This window comes from Cydia fagiglandana, chromosome 25, assembly GCF_963556715.1.
Source record: "Cydia fagiglandana chromosome 25, ilCydFagi1.1, whole genome shotgun sequence".
NCBI lineage: Eukaryota > Metazoa > Arthropoda > Insecta > Lepidoptera > Tortricidae > Cydia > Cydia fagiglandana.
Window position 1 is genome coordinate 3,326,185 of NC_085956.1, and position 16,358 is coordinate 3,342,542.

Genomic DNA, 16,358 nt, shown 5'->3' on the forward strand with positions numbered 1-16,358 from the left:
TTGCCGCCTTTTCTACCATAGATGATAAAATAAATATTCTAATTTTAAAAAGGTTACAAATATACATTTGCGCGTACCATCGGCGCTTCTACGCAACATCTCACACTAACTCGTATGAAAACATGCTAACTCCAAATTCAGCCACGCGTAAAAATAAGTTTGTCAATCGAATCATTGTCGATACAGATTTCCTTTAAAACAATTAGTTGTCAAAGTGAAATCGACCTTTGGCCGTGGATTGAGAAACCGTTGTCGTTTGGCAGTGAGGCCTTTTTACAAATTTTCGCAACTTCCCTTCAAGGTTAGATTGATTAGTTTTTTTTAACTGTCAAAGCGAAACCGAGGTAATAGGGTTAGGCCCTGAAGGTTGTTCGATGAAACTTTTAATCTACTTATATGCCCAGGTTTCCTTGGATTATTAATTACTAATTTATAGGTTATAGCCTGGACAATTATTTTCAATAAAAGTACCACGTGAAATCCGGTAAATTAAAAATATTTATGAGATATTTTTCCTATATAATGTTAAAAATATTATATATTTAAAACATATAATAAAATATATTTTTAGTTTTACTATAAATATTTATATTAAAAATAATATATTTTTTTAGAACGCCATATGACTACTTGACTCATGTTCACTGATATATGTTTTAAAATTTAATACGTACTGTATTTTGTTTATAAGTATCTTTTGAATACATCTAACTAGTTTTTAGGTTGCTGGATTGGACACTATATGTGTCTAAAGTTAAAACGGCCGTTTTTGTTTTGAGTTCATAGATCGACGAATCCAGCAACATAAAAACTACTTTGATGTATTCAAAATGTACTTAAATACATAATACAGTACGTAGCGGCCCCCTTTTATAAATATCTTTCTTTTAAATAATCACGATTATTTAACAGTGGCGCTAGTGTGCGCGATTACACGTTGATGGGCTCTTGAACGTCAAACTTCAATGACGTACTTAAAAATAACACTTGCACCGCGTGTGGTATCAAAATTGTTACAGACTTCTCTTGGCCTAACTCTAACCAGGGGTGCGAAACTCCTGACTTCGGACAAACTCGGCTCCGCTCGGCTCAGCATTGCTCCGAGCAATTATTAGGGTTGGCACCACTTGACTTCCTTTTGCGTGCACGACCACAGACAGATAAAATATTCACTTGATTTTTGACAACCCTAAATAGCCGAAAGGGATAGTGCCATATATTAGAAAGGGCCAGCATGATTCGACCATGAACCGCTGTCAAACTTCGTTTTTGTAGGAAGATTCCTTTCTGTACGATAGTACTATTAATTATAGTGATGTAATTCAAGATGGAAACGGGTTGATGCTTTGAATCGCGTGAAAAGCGTCAATCAAAGCTTCCGCCTCTCAATGAGTTAGGTACAGCCGCCATCAGATATATCGGAGCGGCTAAGGCGCTCACAAATATCTGAACGCGCCTCTATTGTCAGGGCGTTAGAGTGCGTGTTCAGATATTGTGAACACTTCGGCCGCTCCGATATATCTGCGACTGTACCTACGGAGTTCCGTGCCTAAACGGAGGCAAGGGGATCTATTAGAGCCATCACTGGCTGAAAATAGGATTGTTAGATATGTCAGGCCATTCAGGATTTATTAGGGTGGTTTTGTCATCCGTACCTCAAACCCCGGCTCGTACCAATGAGTATATCGGAACTTATGTACGAAATATCATTTGTGACGTCCCACGGGCAAAGGTACCTTATGGCGGGTATGGAGTTATGCATACCCCAGTAATCTACAATAAATAAGCTATCGATAACACAAAAGATCAACCTTCTAAGTTGCGTAGTTACAGAGATATGATTTTTTGAAAATAATGTTGTGAAATGAGCAACTTTACGATAGAGAAGTTTTAAGTTTAGCCGCCTAAAAAACTATGTTCCTGAAGTAAGTTACATAGTTGACTACAAATAATAATACCTTATATATCTGAGATTAAAAAAATGTTGCGACTTGTTCTGTAATGCAAATAGAAACCTTTGATATCGACTGATTTATGTGTATACTAACCAATCTCTTGAAAATAAAGTTTTATTTCATTTTCACGATTGATTGCAATGAGCTCTCAAGATTTTAATTGTATCTATTAGAAAACGACACTGAGAGACAGTTTAAGCAAAAAGCAATACCTATTTAGAGGTGAAAATGTATTTTCTGACTTTTTCATATAAAATCAGAAAATTGAATATTTTTACTTTTAATGTAACACACAATCAATTTTTCTGAGCACATATGAAAGAAATTCTGTCATTCAAATGAAATAAATCCTAAAACCCCAAGTAAATACTATATTTAACCCCTTATGCCACTTTAAACTTACATAACAATTACAGTATTTGCTCCATACATTTACGAAAAGGTACCTTATGGAAATAAATCTAATAATACATCACTACAAAACATCAATCACATTGAAGTTTATCTTTCATGAATAGAAAATATTAATTTACATTAAACTGCCACAAATTTAATTAGTTCTTCGTCATAATAATCTTAAAAAAGACCAATAATTTGTATGTAATGAAAAGGTACCTTGTGGTTAAGTTACATGATGAGGCATGATGATGATGGAACAGTTAGGATAAACTAATAATATTTTGGGGTAAAGATGGTATAAATAGTCTATTTCTTATCAATAATATATTTTGGTTGCCATTGAAGACAAGCGGCATTGAGGTTCAATGACCTCAGATATTCCATAAGGTAATGCGTCGGGTATTGGCATTTTTCAGCAAACCAATGGCTGATTTATTGCATGCGACCAAACCAAATGAAGATTATACTAGTTAAGAAAGACTTGACGAGAGTAACTTTGGTATAATAGCAGGCTACTTGGATTTGTAATGTCGGTCGATGTACGGTTATAATATTTGCTAGGCGCCCCAACCAGAACTGAAATTATCAAATTAGTTTTGCAGAATGCTAATACAGTTCTCTACCAAACTTCTTTTCCCATATTGACTAGTTTTTTTGGGAATTTTCAATCTTTTTTCCATAAGGTACCTTTTCGACTAAACTCTGAGACGACATTACTAGGCTTATAACTAACTTATAACAAAAATAAAAACAGGTAAACAAACGTTACGCATTAAGGTTTCAGATCACACAATAAAAAGAAATTGATCATTTTTTCACCTCTTTACAAAACATTTCATATCTCCGAAACTAGAAACCCTCATAAGGTACCTTTTCCCGTGGAACGTCACATTTGATATTTACCAGTTGCTTTTCGGTGAAGGAAAACATCGCAGGACTGCCATCTGAACTTCCAACTTCCAAAATTAGGCCTTATTGGTATTAGTCCGGTTTCCTCACGATGTTTTCCTTCCTTCTTTCGATGTTCACCGAAAAGCAGCTGGTAAATATCAAATGATATTTCGCTTTCGTAAATTCTAGTGCCTATGTGAAATCATGGAATTAGTAGTTGTGAAGCGGACCCTATTAGGCTCCCATGAGCCGTGGCAATATGCCGGGATAACGCGAGGAAGAAGGAAGGGTTCCGTACCTTAAAAGGAAAAAACGGAACCCTTATAGGATCACTTTGTTGAGTTTGTTGTCCGTCCGTCTGTCTGTCAAGGCCCTTTATCTCGGGAACGCGTGGAGATATCTAGTTGAAATTTAAACCTCAGGTCTACGGCCCCTTGTAGCTGTGAAAAACAAACTTAATCAATCAAAGTATAGATATTTTTGGGCGCCTTGACCATGGAAGACCAACTCTCAGGTACCAGGCGCTCATAGCCATGTGACACGTCGCACGTTAGGTTCGGCGCGAGAAAAAGTTGCCTGGCCAAGACCCATATAGCGTGCGAGCGGACGCGGCAGTCTTGATACTTGAGCTGCACAAACATAGGGCCATTATATAAGAAATAAGAATAAGAATAATATTCAATTAAAAATATCCAAAATTATAACAATCATAATACACTTAAATAGTACTTAACTAATGTAAATATACGAATATGGTTTTAAAAAGTAAACAATCTTTATTTAGCATATATTATATACCTATGTATCGTATAAGGGCCGATATTTATTTTGTTGTGGATTTATTTTTCGTTAGATTTTGTTAAAATTTTATTAGTTTGAAGAGCTTATCCTGGGTGGAATAAATACGAAATCACAAGAAAAAAACGGCTTATAAATGTAATAATTTTATAAAAAAATGTATTTCTGTGGGAGATTTCATAACGTATTTTGTTTCATTGGTGTCATCTATTTCTGGTTGAACGCATACATTGCTAAGCTACGGTTGTAGCCAACAACATGAGTTTTCTGGTATGTAGCAAAAATACTTCGTAGAGACGAAACCACAATGTGTTGTAATTAGGAGATCAAATTCACACTTATATTTTGATATCACAATGATCTAAATAATGTAATTTTCTTATAAATCGTTCGTGCGTCTCGCTTTCGCTAATATATGTACGGACATGTACGGAAAATAATGAGTGAAATGGACTAGCGAATGATAACTAAAAATGGTTATGTAAGTGTGTTTAGCATCTAAGTTTTAAGCCTATGTTTTAAACCATTTGTATGAGCGCTGGTCTAGCAGTTCATATATATATATATGGCTTTGGCAACAGTGGGCGTGGGTTCGAGTTCGAACAAAAGCTACAAGCCTACGAGATAACTGAAGATATTAAATCTGATTTGCAAAATATCATTTGATATTTGCCAGTTATTGCCCGCGAAGGAAAACATTATAACGAAACCGGATTTTTATTAAATTTTAAATAAATAATAGTTTGCCTGTGAGTTAGAATGATAGAAATTACTTCTGTAAAAACCAGTGCCTGTGCCAAATCTAAACCAAAGTGGACTTGCTACAATGAGGAAGTTTTATAACATTTTACTTAATTCTTACTTATTTATTGTTGCAATTTTAGTTTCAGAATTTATATATAAATACGTTAATACGTAAGTGTATGTACGATTAGAACATAACCATAACCCAGCAAGAGCTACAACTCAAGTACTTGTAACCAATATTTATCCATCATTATCTATAAATATTTAATTAAGTACATTCAAAAACGTCACCTGTCAGTGTATAATTGGCACTTTGACTATTATCAGCCTATTTAAGGCCCGATTTAGGTAGTTATTAAGCCCTAGATGGCTGAAAACGTTAATAAGTGGAACAATTTAACCCAGGATTATTACGAAAAATTATGTAGGTTTCAGTTTATATACTTAGATGAAAATTATATAAATTATGTTCACTAATTACCTATATTACATTAAAAAAAAGTAAGAAATATAAGCTATATACGACATCTTTTGCATTAGTTATCTGGATTTATGAAATTCGCCATTAATTATTGTTTAATGCTAAAAGACTATCATAATTTAAATTGAGTTGACGTATTATTTATAACTAATAGGTAATACACATATGCAATATTTATTTTAACTCTGTTATAAAACAGGTTTTTATCAAGAAAAGGTTGTAGGTAAGCGTTGGTCGCCGATCGGTTAGGTGTCACAAGGCCTAGTTTCCCCTTTGGATTGGATGTTGGAAGGTCAGATAGCAGTCGCATTCGTAGAAACTAGTGCCTGTGTCAATTCTTGGAATTAGCCGAGTGGAACCCCAGGCTACCTGTAAGCTGTGGCAAATTACTGGGACAACACTAAGAAAATGGTGATTATAAAAAAGATTCTTTGTAAAGTTTCCTTGAGTAGCAATTTACTCTTTAATTTATGTATTCGCTAGGAGGCGTTTCTTTGAAGGTTAATAAAATTGAGATATTCAAATTTATACTTCTCGTGCCTATTTAGGTACAAAGGGCACATACGCCTTTTTACGAAAATAAATCCAATCACACAAACATTCTCTATTTTTTTAGGCAATTAATATTACCCCAAAAAAGGGATGAACATATTTTCTTATTGATTGACTGACAAAATTGATTCACTCAAGGGACATTCGTACAAACGCATTTTATTTCGTATATTACCAACACCTTTGCAACGTTTAGTCGATGATTATTTTACTGAACATTTTTACCTCCAAAAATCTTTAGAAAATTCGTGTTTTTATACGGGACAGTAAAAGGCAATTTCGTGGAATGCTCCCAGTAAATTTTTTTATTTTTTTGCATCAGTCATGTTGCTCAATATTTCACTTCGATTAAGCACCAAGACTGTCGCAGCACGCTGCTCGTATGATAGCGCATGCGTACATGCAGGCGGTGCGTTGCACCGAGCCTCGTTTGGACGCGAGCAAGGCAAGTTGTTTAGTAGAATAGTAACGCATTCATGCGTTAGAGGGAGCAAGTGATATTGCTATCTCATTCTACCGCATGGCTGCGTCCCTCGGACTGGCCGGTGCTGGACCATTGTGTACAGGGGCCTTTATGCTTTAAATATAATTTTTGTAATACGTTTGTATGAAATGTAGTTTTAGTTTGCCATGAATAAATGTAAAAATTCTTATTCTTACTATAGATATTTAAAGTACCAATAACATTGGAGCATGCGTATAAGAAATGACAGTCGAAGAAGCGTTTAGGTCACTCGAGCAGGTGCAACTGGAAAGTTCTAAAAAGTTATTGACAGTAATTTAGTGATTTGGAAATTTATTTTCCTGACAATGCCAAGTTTTTAAATCTCGCAGCAGATGTATTAAACGGGGAAAATATATTATACATGATTATGTTTATGCAGTCATGTTTTTTTTTTAATTTTGTGACCACGTCACGGAATATTAGTACATAATAATCAATCGAATCAGCTTAATAGGAGAAAGTTCAAAATACCGTCCTCGTCATTGTACGGTTGCATTGTAACTATTGTAAGGAACCGGTAGGTATTGTGTTCAAAGTGAGTGAAGTGTGAACGAATGATTATGGTTTTAATTAGTCATTTCTGTTGTGTAAAATTACGAATAACTCCGGCTAAAACTAAGTGAAAAGAAAAAGGAAAAAGAAATCAATACGTAACTTCCTTGACTTTCAGAATAAGTTGAGATTACATTATATACAGTCACCTGCAATAATATGTGACTCTTCGAAGGCCGCAAAAATATGGACATACTCTTATGGCTCTACACTACAAATAAGATCGTGTCAGATATTTTTGCGGCCTTCGTTGTGTAACAAATTATTGCAGGTGACTGTACTTTCATTTTCGTATGTCTTTATTGACTTTACATATTTTTATTATTATTGCCTGATAGAGTCCGTTAACACAAAAAAATATATTTACAATATAATAATATATCATGTTTTTCCTTGAATAACAGCGACTCGCGCCAGTACTAAACCGCTACGAAGACTCGCCTGCACGCAGGCGCAGAATGCCGCGATGACGTCACAGCACAGTAGGTGAATCTCGGGCTGCCTACTTACCTACTCGGACAACTAGCGAATAGTTAGCACTTAGGATTTGTTAGGACCTAAAGTTTGGGGGTTTGGGGTTTGTGACTTTTTGTAGATGTTTTTTTTTCCCATATTATAGTTTTTTTATTTTATTTATTTATTAACATAAAAGTATACAGCTTATACAAATACAATGTCCCACAAAACAGTTTACACGGTTTGACTGTGGGATCGTGCAGTCTCTACTCTCTTATATTACATTAAATTTTAATTCTATTTCTTATGTTATTGGTTCAAATTACTCTAGAAAATTTTACATACGATTATTACGAGGTTTTACGTAAGAAGCTCCATCTGAAGTTAATTTTGACTACCAGTCTGGGCTATAACCGCGAAAATCGAAGTTCGCAAATTGCGGGCATTTTTCTCTGTCACTCTAGTTACGCCTTCATTGAAGTAAAAGAGAAAGATCCCCGCAATTTGCGAATTTCGGTTTTCGCGGTAACCCCTCTGTATCTTTTGTAGATAACTATTACCAACATGACTTAAATTTATCATGAAACCATACATTAAGGCTTAATCGAATTGATGAAAATAAATATTCGAAACTATTTGTTGAAAATAAATAAACAGTTTAATTTGAATAGCTTGTAAACTTTAAGCATTTAGGCTTTAAGAATTTTGCATTAAAGATTATACGTATAAATATATTATAAATATTTTTTACTTTTTACTTTCTGACTTTTTATTGAAATTATAAACATTTATGTCGTAAAGACAGAGGAATAACTTATTTTTACTTATTTTTTCCAGTTTATTACATATTAATTGAAAATATATTTTCAATAATTTATAAATATCTCAAAAACTGAAGCTTTCTCACAATTTGGCTCATTGTTTACAAATTGGTGTGCATATCAGAATCTTTCATTAAAAGTATCAAAACCTTTAATGTAACAAGCAAAAGTCTGAATAAGATTTTAAAATTTGGCAATTATTACATCTTAATAATTTATTTCGAAGTTATACATTATACCTACCAAAAAAAAGCGGAGTTGACATTTTCCATTATTCACTAAATAATTTTGCATATACAGTATCACATTTCGTTTGTTTATATATTTATTACTTGGAATGGCGTTTTAATAAGCACTTTATTTGTTGGAATTGCGCAAGAGTTCATTACGCACGTAAATTTCAAGCACATAATAAGTTTTACGTATTCTCATATTGGTTAGTTGTGTCAGAATTATGTCAAAATAAATTATTTCACACCATGCACGAAATAACCCGTTGGAAAATTTATTTTTAGACATAATTACTATTTAATAAATAAAAAAGACCTCCAAAGAGTAGCATTAACCAACCGACTATAGTCCAATATTACAACTATGGTCCACTTGTTCAATATGTAATTAAGTATCAAATAGTGTCAGGGTAAATATAAGACGCGGGTAAAAATAAAGGGGCCCACTGATTAACAGTCCGCCGGACGGTATCGGCCTGTCAGTTAGAACAAAATTTTGACAGTTCCGAACAACTGACAGGCCGATACCGTCCGGCGGACTGATAATCAGTGGGCCCCTTAAGACTCAGTTCACTCAAAAACTTATTCTACTTCATTCCTATTCCTTTTAAAAGGAAGCCTTGTGAGACTTCTTTTTGAATGGAATTGGAATGAAATATAATAAGAAACTTAATCTTATTTTTACCAAATTAATATTGAAGGGTCAGGTGGGGTAAATATGAGATTTTTCTTGCATTTATGACAAAATTTTGTCATCGAAACGAAGATATTAGTTAGTTTAGGACCATAGTTATGAAATTATGGACCATACTTTTAGGAATTTTTACTTTTTTGGTGTTTTAACTGTTTTACGGTACCTAGGTTACGGTACCTACATTAGTCATGAGATTATGGACCATACTTTTAGGAATTTTTACTTTTTTGGTGTTTTACGGTACCTAGGTTTTAATTTGACCGTGACCCCACACGACATCTTTGTTTCATATTAAATTCCATAGTAGTTAACCTTTTTGACAATTCGAAAACGAAGGTGATTTGTCACCGATTTCTCTACTCCCCACTTCCACCCTTTAGAGATTGTTATTATCTGTCCTTACGTCGGAATCTTTCTGCTATCTTACTGCTGAGAAGGGCGGGAAAATCACATATCCCTTTCTCTCTCTGTCCCTCTCAGCAGGAAGTGTCTCGAAAAGGATAGATAATAACTAATAACCCCTACTTTTTGATGTCTGTAGGTTAGGTAGCAAAAATTTGTAAGTCAGTAAGGTAGCAAGCTCTTGTATTTCTATACTTAAATAGAACACACAAGTCTATAACTACCTTGCCAAGCAACGGCGCAAGCATACATTATTATAATCCAAATACAGAAGGGGTTTACGCACGCTCATACAAAACTGGTTCAGCCTCCAGTTATGCCAACATTTCAGTTACGCAATGCATTTAAAAAGAAACCAGATTGCTTTCATACTGGCCACACCGAGTCCTTTTTTAAATTTCGAACTTGGAACGTTTTCACGCGCGAAAGCACTTTCGAAATGTCAATTAAGACGAGAAAGTGTAGCATTTTTCGAATTTCGAACTTATTTTAAATACGTGTGCGTAACCTTTTTAAGGAGTGCGTAATTTTAAAACGCAATGAAAAAATAACCGGATTATTATAGACTGTTTAAAGTATTTAAGCACGGTGATAACATAAAACAAAAGTATTAATTCAATTTGCAACAGTAGATTCAAAATGGCGCCGTAACTTTTTAAACCGGCGGATTTCGTTGGGAAATTAAACAATGCTCATCTCATATTCTTAAATGGCTACTTTCCTCCGTTTCGTTACGCAAGATGAGAAATAATTATTTAAATAACAGTGGTTATGTTATGACATAACTTTCTAAATTTTAACAATATGATCACGCAATGGTTTTATCTTTTTAATAATGTATTTTAATGTTTTTTAAAGCATATTTAAAGAGGAAGTTCCTAATTGTAGTGTTCGGTTTTATAACTTCAGTTTTTTGATCGTAAAAAGTTATAGGCACTGCCAATTTGTGTATAGTCTTGTACTCAGGGTTCAAAAACACATTTTAAAAATAAGTTACGGTAAATATGTAACAATTATGAATCTAATACAATCATTTATATTCTTCTGCTTTCATAAGTAATAGTTTATGATTTTTAAAAAGCGTTTTTCAATTAAAAGACATGTCAAGATCGCTTACCTTCTTGCAAGTTCTTTCTAACGCTAAAAAAAACGAACTATAGATATGACCGTCGTATAATTTACATATTACTATATTCATCAGTATAATAAATAAGTTTGATTGTCCTCTGATGTGCAAAATGAGACAGAGAACCAAATCACTTTTATATATTTATTATTAGTACATGTAGATTAAGTACCTAGATTAAGTTCAAAACTAACAGTATGTGGACGTAATGTTGTGTATTAATAAATAAATTCAATACAATTAAATCAGTGTCGCCAGTAAATACAATACCTTTAGATACATATTTTTTTCGATATTACTCCTCTGGGTGAACAACACCAGATTAGAATAATAGGCTAACAGTGACTTTTAAGTGATAATAATGGTTTGGAAAATATATAAAATTCGCTGTACACTAGTTATACGCTACCAAACAATGTTTTTTTTTTTTTGCAGTGGTCGTGGGTGTTGTGACAAGACATGTAGGGTTCTGTAGTATCTATTTGGTATTTTTAGTAGGTACCTATTTAGGATTTGTGGTACCTCTTTGGGATTTGTAGTACCTCTTTGGGATTTGTAGTACCTATTTGGGATTTGTAGTACCTATTTGGAATTTGTAGTACCTATTTGGGATTTGTAGTACCTATTTGGGTTTCTACCATCGGCTCTGCGTACAGCTACAAGTACAGATGGGCAATTTGTCGAAAATTTCATAAAACTTCGAAATTTTCTTACAAATTAATATTTAAATTTATATTTATTTATTTAGATTTAATTTATATTTTAGAAACGGAAAATTTGAATGTCCATAAAAATGAGAATTCTCTGAAATTTGTAAGAAATTTCGCAATTTTGTAAACTTTCGCACAGGAGTCATATACTGGTATTTTGTTGTATGGGAACGAAAACGGTATTTTTTCGTTCTTTGTTAATTATTTATTTACTAATTTGGCAATTCAATAATACGAAGTTTACCCAAAAACACAATTATGCCCTACATTTCGAGTATAAAATAATTCGAAATACTATTAAAAGAACTTTTTTAGGAAATAACACTAATAACTTAATTACATTTAACTGACACGTAAAGTAGATACATACAACCTACCATAAGTATGAGAAATATTCGAAATACTTATGTTTTTTTTTTTGGGTTTCAGTTGCTTTATTGAATGATTATTTTTAACGTTTTTGCAAAAAACCGGTTCCGGTGCTTTAGGGCCACTTGCACCATCCCGCTAACCCGGGGTTAACTGGTTAAACCGTTAACTCAGTGAGTATTGTACTGGTAACCATGGTAACTCCAGGTTCAACCGGTTAACCCCGGGTTAAACCGGTTCCGGTGCTTTCGCGGCACGTCAGCTACAAGTACCTGAAATCAAGTTACCTTTAATACTCCCACCTGATGTGTGTGGTTGCTGACTCTGCTGCACGTTCGTCTGCTCCAGCTTCGTGCTAACCGTACTCCACATGTCAAACATGTTCAACATATTGCCACGACGGCTAACACAACATAACACTACACAACATGTTCACTGGAAAACTTGCAAGTGTCAAGATCTTTCGTCCGTACAAAAGCTTAAACTATATCTGTTCCCTTAATTTGTATCTTTAGTGTATTAATATTGCGTTTTTTATAAATATTAATATAAACTTTCTCAAATGGTCAACTAATGTAAATACGCTATTTGGTTTAATATCAGTCTAAAATTTCGTTCGTAAGGTTAGGGTTATTTGCTTGGGAGTTATTCATAAATTCTATTTGTGATTTTACTATTGATTAAACGTATAAACTTGATAAAGGTTATATTGTCGCTTACGGAATGAGAATGTTCGTTTTTTTCTTGCTTTTTTTCCTCTTCATAGTCTTTTCGCGGCGCTCACTTTTCAAAAATCGAACGCATGTTTAAATTGAACTGCGCGTCATTTTTTTCGGTTATTTTTTGCCTGCGTTCTAGTATGCACTGGGATGCAGTTGCAGTGGGGGGTGTTAGGGGTGGGGGTTCGGAAGCGATGGTGGTAAATGCGCATGCTCGGAATCGATCCTGAAACTACTTTCCTTGCTTGCTATATGTGCTAGCATTGTGCTTGTGTTATGTCATTCACTTTGATGTTTCTACGGTTATGTGGTCCTTTTGTTATGTATGTGGCGCGGTGAAGTATTTTTTAGTGTCGACTTATACAGTCAGCAGAAGTTGCTAAGCGGGCCAGGTGTTCACAATGATCTTGACGCGTCTATATTGATAAGAGAATAAGAGCGTGTCTATAATTTTAAACACCTAGCCCGCTTAGCAACTACTGCTGCTGACTGTACTTCAACAAGAGACTGTAGAAAATTATTGGGGGCGCCACTTCCTACGTAACTGGCACATTTTTGACGTAAAATGCTTAAACATGGCAACAATTTTATTTAGTATTGTTTGTTTTTCGTTTCATTTTATTTAATTTCTACTTTTTTATATAAGTATTCTTTATAATTATTAGTATGAAACTAGTTCAGATTTCCGTGGTTTTACGTCGTGAAGAAATTTATAGGAATAGATTTGTTTTTTTTATACCATATTTTAAGCAAAATAAAGATATTTGATTTGATATTTGAAGTCATAAAAATCTACATATACTTACTCGCATAAAAATCTATTGTTTTATTGAGATAATGTGATAAAGCTACTTATGAAAACGTAGGTACGTAAATAATTTAAACGAGGAAATATTACTTTAAACGTATTTTAAATTTAATTTATCAATAAGTTAAATTAGGTAGAAATGCAAAACCTTATTGGAAAGAAAACCGAAAATATCCATGCTTACTACCTAGATTTTTGCTAATAAATAGAAAAATCACTTTGTAACTATACCTACATATAATTTACAAAAAAAGTTTTTCAAATAAAGTGTTTGCTTTTCACATGAAAAAAAAACGCTATCAAATGCTTTAATTTTTAAAAAACACAACCAAATGCTTACATTTTTATGAGTCCACTTGTCCCTATAATGCCCTACTGCTGAATAATTTAACCCTTTAAACAGCAGGGGACATTTTCAACCCTTTTTCATAATGATTAGCCGCCACGTCACGTCACGTCACGTCACGTCACGTCCCTACCATAACATGTACACACGTCAGCTGTGACGTGGTTACATTTTATGTGTTATCTGTTGTTACAAAGTGCTCGAAATGACCTATATACGACGATAAAGTCCGTCTTACGGCTTGATTCGAACTTTAAGATACGTCAATTAATAGATCTAGAAACGATATAGATTAGATATGTCAGTGTCAAATGTGACGTTTCTTCAAACATAAGCGTCACTTTTGACACTGACATATCTAATCGATATCGTTTCTAGATCTATTAATTGACGTATCTTAAAGTTCGAATCGAGCCGTAAGTAACTTTGCACCGACTTGTATACTTTTGTATGTAATTTTAGTTTTTAAGTTTATCGCGATTCAATTAAATGATTAGTAAAGGGCTTGTTTTTGTATGGTTTTCATACAAAAATAAATCCTAAGTAGGTTCAGTAATTTTTGAATTACACAACGAGTTTGACTAATTTTTTTTCATTGTAGACTAATTTCCAAAGGTAGAAATAAAATTATTTAAGAAAATGGCTATCAGTAGAGTCAGACCAAGAAAAGTCTGCAGCGGATTTGATAGCCCACGCAGTGCATGTGTTATTTTAAACGTCAAACTTGTATGAAATCATGACGTATGAATAACACTTACTCTGCGTGGGCTATTAAATCCGCTGCAGACTTTTCTTGGTCCGACTCTAACCACTTAACCAGTAATCAATATCATACAATGTTAAACATTACATACGAAACATGGCCGGGCCCAAAACGCAAGAAATAGAAAGGAAAATCCCCGAAATGTTGCATTCACATGCGCAGGCGACATTACGCAAGATTACGTTGCGCGCGCGCAGGCGCGCCAGCCATAGGAAGTAGCGGGGGCGGAAGCGGATGGCGTTTAACTACAAACCAATTATCACCTGTAATGGCTTATAATTTATAATTGAAAGTAAACAAAGCGAGAGTGTTAGTTTGTAAATGGCGTGGAACTTACTTGTGTGACCCCTCAAATTAAAGAAAACAAATGTATACGTTTGTGAAGGGTGTGTATGTATAACTTTCTTGTGAGACCCCTCAAATTTCGACTATCTCCTTATAAGGCGGTGTTTATACTTAATTGCCAATGAGTCGGTGTTAAAGAGTAACAATTATTTTATTAAAAGTATACAGTAAGATATGTAAAAATCTTTATAATTAAGTTAATTTCGACTTTCGATTTTAATAAAATCATGTTATTAAGTAGAGTAGAATCATTAACTAGAAATAAAATAAATAGAGAAATTCGGTCAAGGTCAACTCTATTCAAACAAAAATAAAATTAGTTAGTACATTTTCAGTACTCCAATCATTTTATTTAACTTTATTGCACATAAAAAAGAGTAGGTACAACAGGTCGACATAATGCCAATATAGGCATTCTCTACCAGTCAACCATAGGGTAAAATAGAAAACGTCTAGGTGGATGCAGTGAGAAATAAACAAAAAAAACGAAAGTTTTGAGCGAAGTAAAATTAAATTCTTTAATATGTTTAATAAACCTCATGACTATTAGTACACTAAATATACATATTCAGTATTTAACTGAACGAAAAGCAATTAGGCGGGAGAGTCAATTTTTTTTCGCGATTTCGGGGTTGGTCGCACTATAAAAGTTGCTCAGTATGACCTAAACATTAACAGGTTTGAGTAATTGCTTTCCGTTCAGTTACTGCATAATATTCTATGATTTTACCCGCTACATTCTGTGCCTTGGACCACTCGGGCCCCAAGTGAAAGTAACTGCCAAAATCTGTAGAAAGCGAGAGAGTGCCTTGATCGATGCCGTAATTATTATTAGCCATTATATGAGATATGCTAAACGAGCCGGATATAGATGGCAATAAATAAAAAAAAGTTAGAAAAAAATATGTATAAAAGGCTAAGAGTTTTATAGCATGCCCAATAGAGGGCGTAGCAAAAATAGTGGGGATCCGAGTTAGACCAAGAAAAATCTGCAACGATTTTGATAGCAACGCAGTGCCAGTGTTATTTATACGTCATAATTTCATAGAAGATTGACGTTTAAAATAACACTTGCACTGCGTGTGCTGTCAAAATCGTTGCAGATTTTTCTTGGAATAACTCTATTCGTTATTATGTTATGATTAGGAAAAGTAAAAGAAATAAAATTTGACGCAAGTTTTTAGAGCACCGTACAAAACTTTGTTCACGGTGCTCTTATGGGATCACTTCGGTCTTGCAAATCGGTTAAATGCGTTTTTCTCAAAGACCGTTTGATGTAGGTACCTGAAATTTGGAATAGTTATGGCAAGTACCATCACTAACACTGTGAATAAATCGAAACTGCTTATTTCGGATTTTAGGGGGAAATTTAGGGGTTAAGAGTGGTAGGCTGAATTTTATTTTCAATTGTAAGAATCGTGTGAGGTACCATTAGAAAGCTTGCAAAAAATTGAGTCGATGGACTGATTTTGACTTCATTTTAGAATGCAATAGTTTCGATAAAAAATGCATTTAAAGTTGCAAGTTTTCATACAAAAATTTTCACCTCTGTCCTGGCGATTTTCGGGAAAACTATAGCTAACAGGCAGCTGACCAGTCAATAACCAACTAAAACGAGTATGGAGACGGCGGGAAAATTATCAGGTTAACTCTAACTTTATTAGTTTTTAAACTGCAGCCTGATCTTTG

The 16,358-nt window shown here is 33.9% G+C and overlaps 1 protein-coding gene across 7 annotated transcripts in view; it reads right to left on the reverse strand.

Annotated features, from left to right (window-relative positions):
- LOC134677000 (probable nuclear hormone receptor HR3) overlaps window positions 1-16,358 on the reverse strand; it is a 203,031-nt gene that overhangs the window by 123,739 nt on the left and 62,934 nt on the right. For 2 of the 7 annotated variants that reach the window (XM_063535383.1, XM_063535384.1), the window contains exon 2: window positions 11,976-12,123. The exons of 3 other annotated variants lie outside the window; for them this stretch is intronic. In XM_063535383.1, coding sequence (XP_063391453.1) covers window positions 11,976-12,078 — 103 coding nt within the window. In that variant the 5' untranslated portion in view covers window positions 12,079-12,123. Of the gene's footprint in view, window positions 1-11,975; window positions 12,553-16,358 lie in introns of those variants that run through there. 2 more of the 7 variants (XM_063535385.1, XM_063535381.1) reach the window with 2 other exon arrangements.